Below are 13405 nucleotides of genomic sequence, written 5' to 3'. Positions count from 1 at the left end.
CCCTACACCTCCAAACAGTTGATATTTCATGGCTGACATTTCTGAAATAAAGGCAGGAAGTCTGCTTCAAAGTTGCTTAAGAAAACAGATGGAATTAAACTTCGATAAATGGTGCTGTTCTGGTGTATTCAACTGGGTAATATTCAGATATATGTGTAGCATCAAAAACTTCCTGAGTATTCTAGCTGTGTTGCCCTCAAGCAGTTGCAAATATCTCCTTGGATGTTCACAGACAGGTTTTGTTTGTTCTGTGTTAGTTTGAAAAATCATTTTCACTGAGCATGTGGCTGTCTCTTCTGGGCGCTGTTCTTAGGCACAGGCTTGTTTAAGCACATAGGAGCACGATGCTGAATAGGGATCCATCACATTTTTGGTTTAGCAATAACTACTGAAGTTGTAGACCCAAATGTTCATAATAGTGAACAAAACAGAAAGGGCCTTTTATCCTATTAAATAAAGGGGAAGACTTTGAAAAAGTGTTGCCCAAATGGACATTTTCTTTGAATAGTTTCAGCATGAGGTTTTGGGTATGTTTTAGTAGTGACATTATTTTCTCTCATTCAGTATTCTTAACAGAGGACAAAGCCAATTCTGTGTATAAAAGATACCGAAGAGCCAACAAATTTTTGGAAGAATTAAAGCAAGGTGATATAGAACATGAATGCAGAGAAGAAATTTGTACCTATGAAGAAGCAAGAGAAGCATTTGAAAATGAGGAAAAGACGGTATGTTTTGTTGTCTATATATAGATGGGGGGGAGGGGGTGTGATGCTATTAATTTGTGAGATATGGTAAATACTTGTGTGTTTTCCAGTATTACAATATTTTTTTTTTTACTTGATTCTTTAAGTAGCTGAGGTCTGCAGTGGAGATGGATAGACCTCACAGCAATAAATTTGGAATCTTTTCTCCAAATTAAAAAATCAAAGAAAGGGAAGTCTCAAAGTAAACTTTGCTCATAAAAGTTTTATGAGCAGATTGGCAGCTTGGGGAGTATTCACGTTCCTTTTCTTCCAACTGTCATTATCTGTTCTCTTTGGCAGCACTACTTACCCAAATACCATGTGTCCTATCATCATGCACTTAATCCTAACCTACATATCACAGATACTATTGTTTTTCTTGGTTGAAATGATAGAGTTGTGACTGTTACAGGGAATGTGTAGGAGCAGAGGTGAGAAGTCTTTGTTTATCTCACACCTTAACTTATTTATTGAATACATTCGCATAAAATGAGTGAGCAACTGAAAAATCATTCCACTTAAAATAGGGACTATATCCCGGATGCTAGCATAGCTGGCTAAAATGTTCTGTAACCAGGTTATTCATAGTCTTAAAAATAAACAAAGACAAGTGGCCTTCTTGAAGTTAACTTCTGCAGACCCTCACAACATATTGTTAAGCAGCAGCGATCTAAAACATAGGAAGAATAACAATTTTAATGCTGCCATGATATTCAGGGGCAGTGATATATTAACTTGACTGGAATGAAGCAGATACTGCCCACACAATTGTGTAAGTCTGTTGCTTTCTGTAATTAAAAGAAGCTTGTGGGCCAGCAGCTCTGCACGTAGTAGCTGAACTGCACATTGTACCCAGCATAACTTAAATTGTCTTCCAATGAATAATCACAGCATGTAAGTTTTGATGGTGTTGCCTGACATATTTAATGCAGTAAAGTCATGATATTTTTTTTTCTAATTCAATACAGATCTGAATGAAATTAGATTTATCCTCAAATTCAGTCCCAAAGTGGAAAAACAGCTGCTAGAAAATGTGACTTGGGAAATTGGCAAGCAAGGCCTGTGGGCTAATGGGCAAAGTGGCACAGAAAGCATTATGAATTTATTTTGGAATAACATGAGTGATGTGCCCGACTCTTCACTGGCGGTGTTTTACATTAAAAACAACAACAGAAAAGCCTACCGAACATTTTAAGTTTTTGGCATCTTTTTTTGTGTCACGCATAGGAAAGTGGAGAAGACAGAATGGAAACTTTTTCATTTATTAAAATGAAGCAGTAGGATGTGTAGTGTTTCAATTCCTATTCTTTCAGAAGCTTTAAAATGCATGTACAGTCATGCTTTTTACCTCCAAAATTGATGTGGCAATTCCTGATGACATCATTGCATAATTAAAAATAGTGTGCACAAACCTAACACAGTATCACTAGTAGCCTAAATATGTTGGCTAGTGATAGGTCAAACTGATGACCCATGATAGGACCCAAAGAAGCAGCATGAAGTGTGTCAGAGGAAGGTCAGGTTGGGTATTAGGAAAAGGTTCTTTACCAGGATGTTGGCTGAGCACTGGAACAGGTTCCGCAGGTCAGTGGTCATGACACCGCACTGCCAGAGCTTTAGAAGCATTTGGACAGCACTCTGTCACAGGGATTGAATTTTAGATGTCTCTGTATGGAATTGGCTTTGATGGTCCTTGTAGGTTCCTTCCAATTCAGGAAATTCTATGGTTATGCATTTACTCTTGCTTCAACTTCTTCTAGTCTATTAGGTATTTAGAAACATTTTGTATTTCAGTAGATAGCCTTTCCATTGCAGAGGTATTTAAGAAATAGTAAAGTAGAAATAGTCACATTTACTATTATGCCATGACCTTATTGTCGCAGTGCAGAGAGAATTTCCAATAAGGTCCTCTGCCATTATCCAGTCCTATTACTATATCTATTTTAGTTTAGCTGCTTTGATGTCAGTAGCTTGCTGATGTGCAGCCATGCCTGACCAGCCTAATTTACTTAGTCCTTTGTTTCCCAGCTATATCCATCTTTACAGCCATTTAATAATAGTTGATTTCTGTTGACAGAGGTGCTGTAGTCCGAGGTTATAATATAGTATGTTTGTAATAATGAAGATGCAGTAGTAGTATAGATAAACTGAAATTCAAAAAGATTACGGAGCTTGCTTATCTCATGTTAAATTTGTGTTGTATAATTGCTTTTTTGTATTTTTTTTTTTAGTCTTGTCCACTGGGTTCTTTGCTTCTCTGAAGTTTTCTGGGGAAGTGTACAACATCTGAATTTGCAATATTAAAATAATATCAAACAGTCCCCTCAAGTTATATTTGATGTTTTCTTTTTTGATAGTTTTCTTGGAAGATAGCATTGTGTACATTAAGCATACATACATAAATGTCAGGGAAATACTGAGTGCCTTTCATATTGTGTAGGCTTGGGGATTTTTATATCTTCAGAAGTATAATGTAAAATGATACAGATTAATAGTAAAGGTAATACTCTCAGGATAGCAAAGGCTAGATGGCAGAAAAGAGTTTGCAGAACTTTGTGGCACTGAGTGGAAAAAATGAAATTCAGCGTTGACAAATGTGATGTGCAATAGGGGAAAAAGGATCATTCCTCATAAATATGTGTATATATGTATATGTTTGCCTCAGGAACAAGATCTGAATTTATAGATTGTCTTTGAAGACTAGAATTTGTAATGCTTAGCAGTTAAACAAAAAGAAATAAAAGCCTGTATGTTAAGAATCCTAGGAAGGGAACAGAACAAAATGGGAAATGTAACTACGCGATTGTTCACTTGAATCTTGAATGTGTCATGTATAGCCCTTAAAAAGTAAATAAGTAGCTGAGGAAACTGCAGAGAACCCAGGAAGCTAACTAAAGATACTGAAAGGTTTATATAGCAACTATAGATTGAAAACCGTTAAATCAGGGAACATGCAGTAGATGTCAGTAAGGAATAAGAAGATTGAACTGAGGTGAATCATTTAACGTCCTTCTGACAGTGGAGCTTAAAAGGGTCTCAAAAGAAGTAAGAAGGTGCAGGTTCAGAGCAAATAAAAGCATCTCTTCTCACCTCAGGTAGTGGAGCTGTGTGACTGTTTGGCCACAGGAAGAAGCTTATGTAGCTTCAGAGAAGATGAAAACAACTGGGGACCCTTGAATAAAAGGGGTCAGCTTTATGTCGTGGGAGTTCTTGAAGTACAAATATGTGAAAGCTGCCAGAGTATCAGTCTCTACTTATGTCTATACTCTTCTTCTGACAGTCTGTGTTCTTTGTTGTCAGAAGATAATAAATTAGGTGACCCATACTCCTCATCCTGTAAAGCTATGCATATGTAGAAGGTATAACCAGATAGCACTGTATACGTGATCACTAGGCAGTTGTCAAAGGTTGTTGGGAGGCTCAAAGTTTTGCAGAAAGTGACTGTGCAAGATACCTGGGTGTGATGGAAGCTCACTTCTCATACATTAACTTTGGTTTTAAGGTGATACAGCATCATTAAAAAAAAAAAAACTCACACATTTATTCATAAGTGTAAAAATGCTAAAATGTCTAGGAAGCAACTCAAAACTTGCCAGCACCAGCTCTAAAATGTTGTGATCAAATAAGACGTCAGTCTGTGTGTCTAGTTATGAACCTGGGTAAATATCTGGAAGAGAAGATGTAAATCTGAAATTGAGAGCAAACCAGAAGAAGACAGTGTAGCAAGTTTGCTCGTTTCCCTTTATTGCTTTTTTTCGTATTCTTTCCCTACTGAACAGCAAACAATCTTCTGATTGACATATTACTAGTCCGCATAACAACAAGTTATGAACAAGATGATTGACCAAGAGTCTGTCAGTGCTGCCAAATATGGCAAAGGCCTCAGCCAAAATTCTCAGCAGGGTACAAGACTCTTAACTTTGATGTGGATCCAGTGTTTGATTCAGTGTTCACATCCAGTTGACTGAAGTCAATTCTGTTCTGAATAGTGATAGTGAAATATTAGACATAAAGGGAAAAAGAATGTAGCAAATTGCCCATAACGACTTGTGTGAGATGCCCTTGAGAATTCTCTTGGTTTATTTCAAACTGGATTTGCCAACATGCAGTAAAGTAGTTCATAGCAAGAATTCATACGAAATGATTTTAGGTCTTTCTCATTGCAGTTATCTGATGCTGTGGCCTACTTAATGTAGTTTTTCAGCCTTTTAAGGCATATATGCCTTGCACTCCCTGCTGTGCAGTGCCTGAGGCACTTATGAAAAGTGTCCTTTTCATAAATCACAAGTTCTTAGTTTTGTCAAGTAAAAAGTCCTATTTTGTTCTCCTGGTTTAAGAGACCAAATACTGTGGAAGGGATGTTTAAGTTTTCCAACTTTTAAATTACTCTTCAATATTCTGTATGAGTTCTACAGTTATCTCCTGGAATTTCAGTATTTCCCCTCTTGTTTTTCCGTAGCAGATCGTATGAACCCTCACTCTGAGCAAACTCATCAGAGTTCTCTGTGATTTTGTTTGGTGATGAACAACACTTGACTTCGGTCAGGTGGTTTGTCCTCCTTGTGCCACCACTTTACAGAGCAGCATATCTGTGGGGTGACAGAGCAGAGGGAGGAGCTGCTTAGCAACTGAGAAACTCAAACCTGAAGTGTAGGTTTCTTGCAGTTCTGGTACTTCTGGAGGTAAGGGTCTTTATGGTTCCCCTTGATACTAAACCTTGAGTTTAGTACACTAGCGAGCTCTTTTTCAAAGAGAAAAATTAAAACATTTTTTCAGTGACTGTTTTTCTTTGTATTTTTCATCTGTGTGAAGACCTTTATTCCTGTCTCTGCAGTACAGCCACAGACCTGAAGCACTATAATTTTTGGCAGAGGAGTGTGTGTCCGTAGTCCCTTGGCATTTCATTTGCTTTGCTTGTAAATGAAAGTGGACACTAAACTACTTTCATCCTTAAGGCAGTTTAACTTCTTACATTAAGCTCTTTATGCACCTGCCTAGTCACACCATTAACTTGACCAACCCCACAGCCATATAACCTATTGTGAACTAGCTGCCCTCCACTCTGGAAAAACAGCTTTTCTACTGTTTTGTCACCCTGCAGAGCAACAAGAAGCAGTGCTGGTATTTTGGTTTGATGAAGAAGGTACAGAGATATTTTCTCAGGTAGATACTGTTGAGCTAGAAGTAACATGGAAACATTAATAGAATACCAATTACAGTTTACCACCTTTACATTAGAGAGGACACATTTCCTCTACAGTCTGAAACATAAAATACATTGCAAGGTCAAAATTGACTTTTTTCTAAATTTTCATCTAAACCACCTTCACTGCTACAGAGTCTTTGAAATGACACATCCTTGCATAGTTTATTTGCTGACTTCCAGCAAATCTTTGCAGCTTTGGCCTCAGAAACAAATGCTATACCATTCCCTCACTGCTGGTAAAATAACAGAGCAGTGAAGTGAGAAGCTTGGTTCCAGTATAGAAAGCTGCAGTTAATAATGCTAATGAATTTTTTTTTATTTATTATTATTTTTATTTATTTATTATTTTTTTTTTTTTGCTGCTTTACTTGTGTGTTTAATATTTAGTTCTGTTCAAACCAGATGGAAAGACAATAGGTAACAGGTCTTCCTGGCTGTGTGTTGATTCGATGGGGAAAGGTAGGGTGTTTGGTTTTGTAGGTCTCTTTTCCTATTATGAAGAGACCCTTAGTTCTCAGTTGCATAGCTCTGAGATCTGTTTGGCTGTGTTATCTGTGTGACACTGTTACACTGTTATGTTATCTGTGGTGATGCTCTGGAACAGGTTGCCCAAGGAGGTTGCAGATGCCTCAACCCTGGAGGCATTCAAGGCCAGGCTGGATGTGGCTCTGGGCAGCCTGGTCTGGTGGTTGGTGACCCTGCACATAGCAGGGGGGTTGAAACTAGATGATCACTGTGGTCCTTTTCAACCCAGGCCATTCTATAATTCTGTGATTCTATATAACTCTAATGTTGTTCATGTGGCAGTAGTCATAGAATATAGTCCTGAACTTAAAAGAAAAAAACATATATAGATCTGATCTGTCTGTGCACAAAGTCTGCAACCTGAGTTGTATCATTGACTAGTTAAGAAATGGTTGTCATTTTTCCTGGTGAGATTTTTAAAATACATTCTTGCAGGATGTTGTTATTTGAAGTGGATGCTCGCATAAATCTGAAGAGGTCACATCTCTGCATTTTTTTAAAGGAGGCTGCAGAGTTCAGAGTTTCTGGCATGGGTTTTGTTTTGCTTTATTTTTTGCTTTATACATTGCTATAAAACACTGTGGAAGTATTTCTTGATAGAAGAGAGTGTACATTACAGAGGAGTTTAGAGAGTACAGTAGGATTTATTTTTCTTCGTACTAGTTTTGCACAGCGTTCACTGCATAGCAAATGGGAAGGTGATGTGATCTTTGTGCTCCTGCTTATGCATGTTAGTAATGTAGTGAAATTACTTTCAAGTACTAGTCCTCCTTCATCTGTTTTTTTCCTTTTTGTTTTCATTTTTCTCTGTTCCATTTATCTATAGCTGCGTTGCCAAAGTTTCTAGAGTGTAATAAGCTGTGTAACATTCTCATGCTGCTGAAGCTGTATTTACCTATAAACAGAGGATTTGAAGCAGCTCAGAATAGATTGACAATTGCTTTATGAGCCAGAGGATGGAGGAATTCTGAATTATGAACTGACAGTACAACGTAGCTCTGTTTTGCTAAGATGGTTTGTCATTCCAATGCAGTGTGTTGCAGTCAGATTGTATTAGTGTATTGTAGTTTAAAAAAAAGTAATAACTTTGAGCTTGAGTAGTACTGAAAAACTTAGATCCACTACATGGCTGATGTGTGTACTGATTAGATTTTTTTATTCCTGTCTGTGCTGCAGATTTTTAAATATTAAAGTGCTAATACAGGATTATTACAAGTAGAGCAAGGAGTGGTGTTTAAAAAAAAAAGTCTTTTACTTCTGTAATAGCATCAGAAGAAAATTTATGTGCTTATTCATATCAGTTCTCATATTGACCATCAGTATTTGAAATGTCATTTTTTTTCCTCATTCGTTTAAAATAGTTTGAATAAAGTCTTTGGTTTGGTCTTTTGTTTTTAATGTCTTATCGTTTCTGACTTATCCTGTCTTGCTCTTCTAGAAGGAGTTCTGGAAAGTCTACAAAAATGGACTTCAGGGAGAAAGTAACACAGGACATAGCTGGTATTCATTTTACCTTGCATTTCCATTAATCATTGGCCTTTTTGTTATCCTCATTGTCATTTTTGTCATATGGAGATGCCTGTTTAAAAAGAAAACGCGTAGACAGTCGGTGTACGCGCACAGGGGAGCCCACGAAGCGATAGGTGATGGTGCTGTGTCTGACGGCAGAGGTTCGCTCCCGCAGCCTCTCAGCATTGTTCATTCCCCACAGGAGGAAATGTTTGAAGTCAGTGGGCTCTCTCCAGGAGGTCTGAGCTATGCGGATACACGATCAGACTCAATATCCACAAGGCTGTCAAACTGTGATCCTCCTCCTTCATACGAGGAAGCCACTGGTGAAATCAGTGTGAGAAGAAGTGAAGCTGAACAACATTTAGATCCACCCCCACAATATGAAGACATTATGAATTCTAGTTCAGCCAATGCGATTGCACTATCTCCTGTCACCACCAGTACTAAGTAATACAGGAAGAATGCTTCTGGACTTCAAAAAAAAGAAAAAAAACCAACAAAAACTAATCGTTTTGTTGCACTTTATCTTGGCTTATTATGCATTTCTGTAATTTAAGCAACTTGTATGATGAACTTCCCTTTTGTTTTAGATTCACTTGTTCTTTGAGTCACAGATTTTTCTTTTCCCCTATGACAGTCCTTAGAAGATAAGGAATCTGTACTGTGAGCATAGTGCAGGTACAGAGATGGTGCTCTGTCATTGTTCTCAAAAGTATCTCTGCTTTGAGGGATGTTGCTTGTTTTATTCCATATGCTGACCACATTCCCCACAAGATTTGTGGAATCCCCTTCTCTTCTTGCTGCACACTCTTGGAATTGCCTGAGATGGGGAATCCTTAAAAAACATTCTAGAAATTTAGTTAAGCTAAAGCAAACTAATTTTACAGTCTTTCCTCTTGCCTGGTTGGCTCCTTTTTCTCACCTGGAATTTTATTACATGCCACATTGTATCTTGGGCCCTGGAATGGCCAAGAGCCATATGCCTTGGTATTCAAACCAATATATTGTTAGACTCTGCTGGCTTCATAGCAATAAATTCAGAGCTTAGCAGAGGAGAGAGATTCTAAACCTTTTTCTGTTAGAATTTATGTTTAGAAGCTAGTAATTCAAGACAGTGATTAGTGAATTTGAGTACTTTTTTTGTTTGTTCTGCTTTTCTTCTGTTTTCTATCTATTTCTTTATTCTAGGGCTGAGAACTGTGCGTGTGCTACTTTTACAGCTTGAAAGTTCACTCAACATTAAAGAATGAAATACTGAAGAATGAATAAGATCCTTCTTGTTTGGAAGTAGATACCAAAACTATCATAGTCTTCACTGGGACCAGGATTTCATCCATTATCCATAAACACTTAAACCCAAAGATACTGCTTTCCCTTTTAAAAGGGGAAAAAAAAAAGAAAAAGTATTCAGTAAGCAACTTTTTTCCACAATAATATGGCCCCATTCTCAAATCCTGGTATTATTTTGCTTCTTGCATACTTAAATGTATCACCTGCACACCTTTTGTTACTGGCTATGGAAATGCATTGCAGAGAATTTTCGGTAACTTTCTTCAACTGGTGTATTTATTGCTGATTTCACATTTGTTCATTCAAGTAAGAGGTGCTGGAAAGCATGGGTAATCTAGGCTAAGTCCACAAATGTTGTGGCCAGTGTAGCTCTGCTATCTCCAGGTGAGAGCTGCGCAGTCTACCTTATGTAGGGCAAAACCACGAGGAACCTCTATGTTGTTGTATTTCTAGCAACACAACACAGACATGGCCCCAAGCTTTAGTTTGAAGTGGGTTTTTTTGAAGCTGTAGAGATGTAAATTTCTGTCAGGTTTGATACAGTTTGATTGAAATTCTATACAAGTCTCTGTTTCAACTGCTTTAGACACCAATGATAGTTCAGCTGGTGCATGCTGTGGTTTGCTGATTTACTTTTCTCTATTTAATTTAAGAATTCATTAATCAGTTTAGCTTGTGAATATTTATTTTGATTTTTCTTCTCTCATCAAGGTGGCAAGGCATTAATTTTAGTATTGTTCTGTTTTCTGCTAATGAATTAGCACCAACTGAAACGGATTTAGCTCTGAAGAACTACTGTGAAATACCAGTTGCCATCCATTTGAAATTGCTGTTAATGTGCTCAGTTAATTGCCTGTTGACATCTATGATCTTGTGTGAGTCTGACCCATCTTTCTCCTAAGGAACTTTGTAGAAGGTTGCTGAAAAGAAACGGATGAATATATAGGTGTGCATATGCACACTTCCGTAAGAATTTGATACGGTAGTTTGACAAATGAAGTTATGATCCTGTGATTAATTTTATATTCTCATTTTTGGCAAAGATTAGGTTACCTAAGATCTCTACTGGGGATCTTAAGTTGCTAAAGCAAATTTATTGGAGTTAATGGATGGAGCTCCAGGCCAAACTGTTGTCAGAAAGATAACTCATATTCATTATTCATAATGGATATCAAGCAGATAAGTACAATATATTTTGGACTCTCTAACCTTTTGAAGTGCTTTTAGCTCTTAGGTGAAGTCCTAAATTGCCACTTGTAGGAATTTAAGCTCCTTTTATACTGTGCAACAGTTATACTGCCTTTGGCCAGACATTACCAAAACAAAGTGCCTCGTCTCAGTTGCAGGAGACACCTGAAAGTGCTGGTATTAATGTCTATGCCATATTGGCATCTCCTGTGCCTGCCAACACAGCTGGCAGTTTTAGCAGTAATTTTCTAGTTTGGAGATACGGTTCTCCTGTAGGAAATGCCTGGAGATAACCCATTTCACGTTAGGTCAGCAGCTGTCAACCCCTGAGCAGGGGCAGTCTGGTTTAGAGGTGAGCCACCTTTTTTTTCCCACTTTGTTCATCTGTATTCCATTACCAGTCTTAACAACTTTCACTTTTCTGTTCCTAAGAAGAGTATGTTACTGCATTCTGTAGACACTTCTTTGTGCAATGCAATGCAAAGTTGTCTTTCCAGGAAGAACCACAACCAAATATCTGAAATGATCTGTGACTAGAATTTATTGGGCCATGCCTTTTCTGCATCCATGCACATCAAATGTGAATGCTATCTAGGGCTATAAAGCTACATCTTGGTGTGAATGAGCTTTCATAAATAAACTAAATTTGCATGTGCCAGTTATCTAAATGTTTCCACTGAGACATGAGCAGCTTTCTTCTTGTTGGAGTAATGTCAAAGTACCTAATATTTTGTTTTACTTTGTGAAATGTGGGGAAGTAACTTCAGTCTTGGAGATAGCTGTTCTGATCTGGGGAAAGAATAACATTTCTTTTTGTAGTGGGTTTTCCTACAGCTTTGTTTTCCCAGACACTTACTGATTCTTCTTCTCTTGTCGTTGCATTATCATGCCATAAACATTATAAATTTATAGTTGTATCTCTCTAAAGGCTTTCCAAGTCTGAATGCAGTACTGCCTTGACTAATGACGTAATAGTCAGGATTCTGCTTTTCCCCATTTTGAATGTAACACTGAATTTCATGTATTAGGACTAAGATGATTTATCCACTAAAACAAATTTGTATTTAAATGTCACTTTGAGAAATTATGGAAATTAATTGTGCTTAGATGATGCTTAGCATTAGTGGAGGTTGTTCTGTCTTCACTGGGTGTAAATAACCTCTGATTACAGTATTGCGTATTTTGAAGGGGTTTGGTTTACATTAAATTATCGTATTTAAACGTTCTTGACTATGTTTGTAGAAAAAAGTTTTGTAACATTTGTTTTTGGATATGCTAAATAAAAATTTTTAAATGCCTTAGTGCTTCAAAACATCAATCCTACACATCTGCAGTATTGACTTTGTGCATTTAAGTGGTGCTTTTTTAATTTCTATTGATCATCAAATGTATTTAATCTGTTACAGGGAACCAGTTGTTTTATTTTGATAATTAAAAATAAATATAATTTTAAGGTAGATGTTCTTTAACAATTCAGTCTCATTTTCTTATTAAATTTGTGAATTGATTCATTTGTAGCCATAGTTGAGTAGCAATCACAAGCACAGGGAAAGCAGGAATTATGCTTTATTACAACAAAATGAAACGGTACACTGTGGAAAGATTTGTAGTCAAGAGAATTTGATTTCAAAGTTGGCTTCAGCCATTTCAAACTATTTTGCATCAGTTCTATGATTCACTCCACATTGCATCAGTGATGATTTAATAGCAGTTTAAAAAAAAAAAAACCACAAAATCTTTTACAGTGGCACACGCTGGAAACTAAAGATTTCCATTCCAATCTACAAACTGTCTTCCTTACTTGCTCAGCTGCTAAAAAACAAGATATGGTATTTTTCACTAGCTTACTACTCGTGGAGTCTGTTGCAGAGCTTAGTGAAACGTTACTGAAGATATGTCATGAACATGTGCAATTTCACACTGGTCATAAAAAAAAAAATAGTGCAAAAAAAAAAAATCACAAGTGCGAGTGGCAGGGGGGTTGGAGATTCATGATCCTTGAGGTCCCTTCCAACCCTGGCCATTCTGTGATTCTGTGAGAGGAAAACCAACAGTGTGTGTGCATTTCCAAGCTGTTCTGTGTATACTGCAGCAATTTCTTCTTTGGTAAGCTTTTATTTGCAGAGCTCAGAACTTTTCAGAGAAAAAGAACACACTGTTGTCAGCTAAGTGGCCTTTGCTGTGCATGTACATGTTCAGATTCTGACTGTGCATCTGTCAGCAATGGCTAACGTGTTTGCACATGGGTCAGCACATGATTGCCTCTGCGTGCCTGGCTTCCAGCTATTGAAACATAGAGAGTACAGTGTTTAACTGGTGTCATGAGTCTTGGTGTCTATAGAAATCATATCACCGGGTTACTTGTGATAAATGTTCATTATTCATTGTTTTATATGCCTAGAGCACTGTTCCCTGTTGTTCTAAATCACGCTGATAGATTCCTTTTTATCTCTGTATAACGTGAGCCTTGTAAATATTTCCTGGTGCTGCCTACTGGTGTTTTCAAGAGAAGCCACGTTAGCTGAAAACGGGGAAGGTAACATCTGCACTATTTCATTGTTTGCTGCACACAGGTTTGATTAATTTGCTGCAGGGTAATTGAACCTTGAGCTTTGCCAAAAAGTTGAACTATGCTTTTCCTCCTGAAGCAGGAGCTCAATAATTGTATTTTTGACTTGGCAGTGGGCTATTGAATGCTAGCTAACAAGTTGGTGCAAGAATGCCTTGCATGTATTTTCTTGATTATATTACAGTATGTGACATTTATTTACCATTTAGCACTAGGCAGTGTTTGCTGTAATATTAGTATGTGTTCTCTTTCTCTATCCTGTTTCAGTATGTTGTGCTACAGTTGTAAGCATACTGACTCTGCAGTTTTTCCCTGTCCTAAGAGCAACAAAAACTAAGAATCAAAACTTGTAGCATGACCTACTGTTTCGTT

At 37.4% G+C, this 13405-nt stretch overlaps 1 protein-coding gene across 2 annotated transcripts in view; it reads left to right on the top strand.

Annotated features, from left to right (window-relative positions):
- Positions 1 to 11921, top strand: part of PRRG1 (proline rich and Gla domain 1) — a 28733-nt gene extending 16812 nt beyond the window's left edge. The window contains exons 3-5 of one of the 2 annotated variants that reach the window (XM_031557143.1): positions 565 to 725; positions 7913 to 7974; positions 8186 to 8365. In XM_031557143.1, coding sequence (XP_031413003.1) covers positions 565 to 725; positions 7913 to 7974; positions 8186 to 8228 — 266 coding nt within the window. In that variant the 3' untranslated portion in view covers positions 8229 to 8365. Of the gene's footprint in view, positions 1 to 564; positions 726 to 7912; positions 7975 to 8185 lie in introns of both variants that reach the window. The other variant, XM_031557142.1, reaches the window with a different exon arrangement.
- The last annotated feature ends 1484 nt before the right edge of the window (positions 11922 to 13405 follow it).

This window comes from Meleagris gallopavo, chromosome 1 (genome assembly GCF_000146605.3).
Source record: "Meleagris gallopavo isolate NT-WF06-2002-E0010 breed Aviagen turkey brand Nicholas breeding stock chromosome 1, Turkey_5.1, whole genome shotgun sequence".
Taxonomy (NCBI): domain Eukaryota; kingdom Metazoa; phylum Chordata; class Aves; order Galliformes; family Phasianidae; genus Meleagris; species Meleagris gallopavo.
The sequence above is the reverse complement of the archived record's forward strand: the minus strand, read 5'-3'. Positions and strand labels throughout refer to the sequence as shown.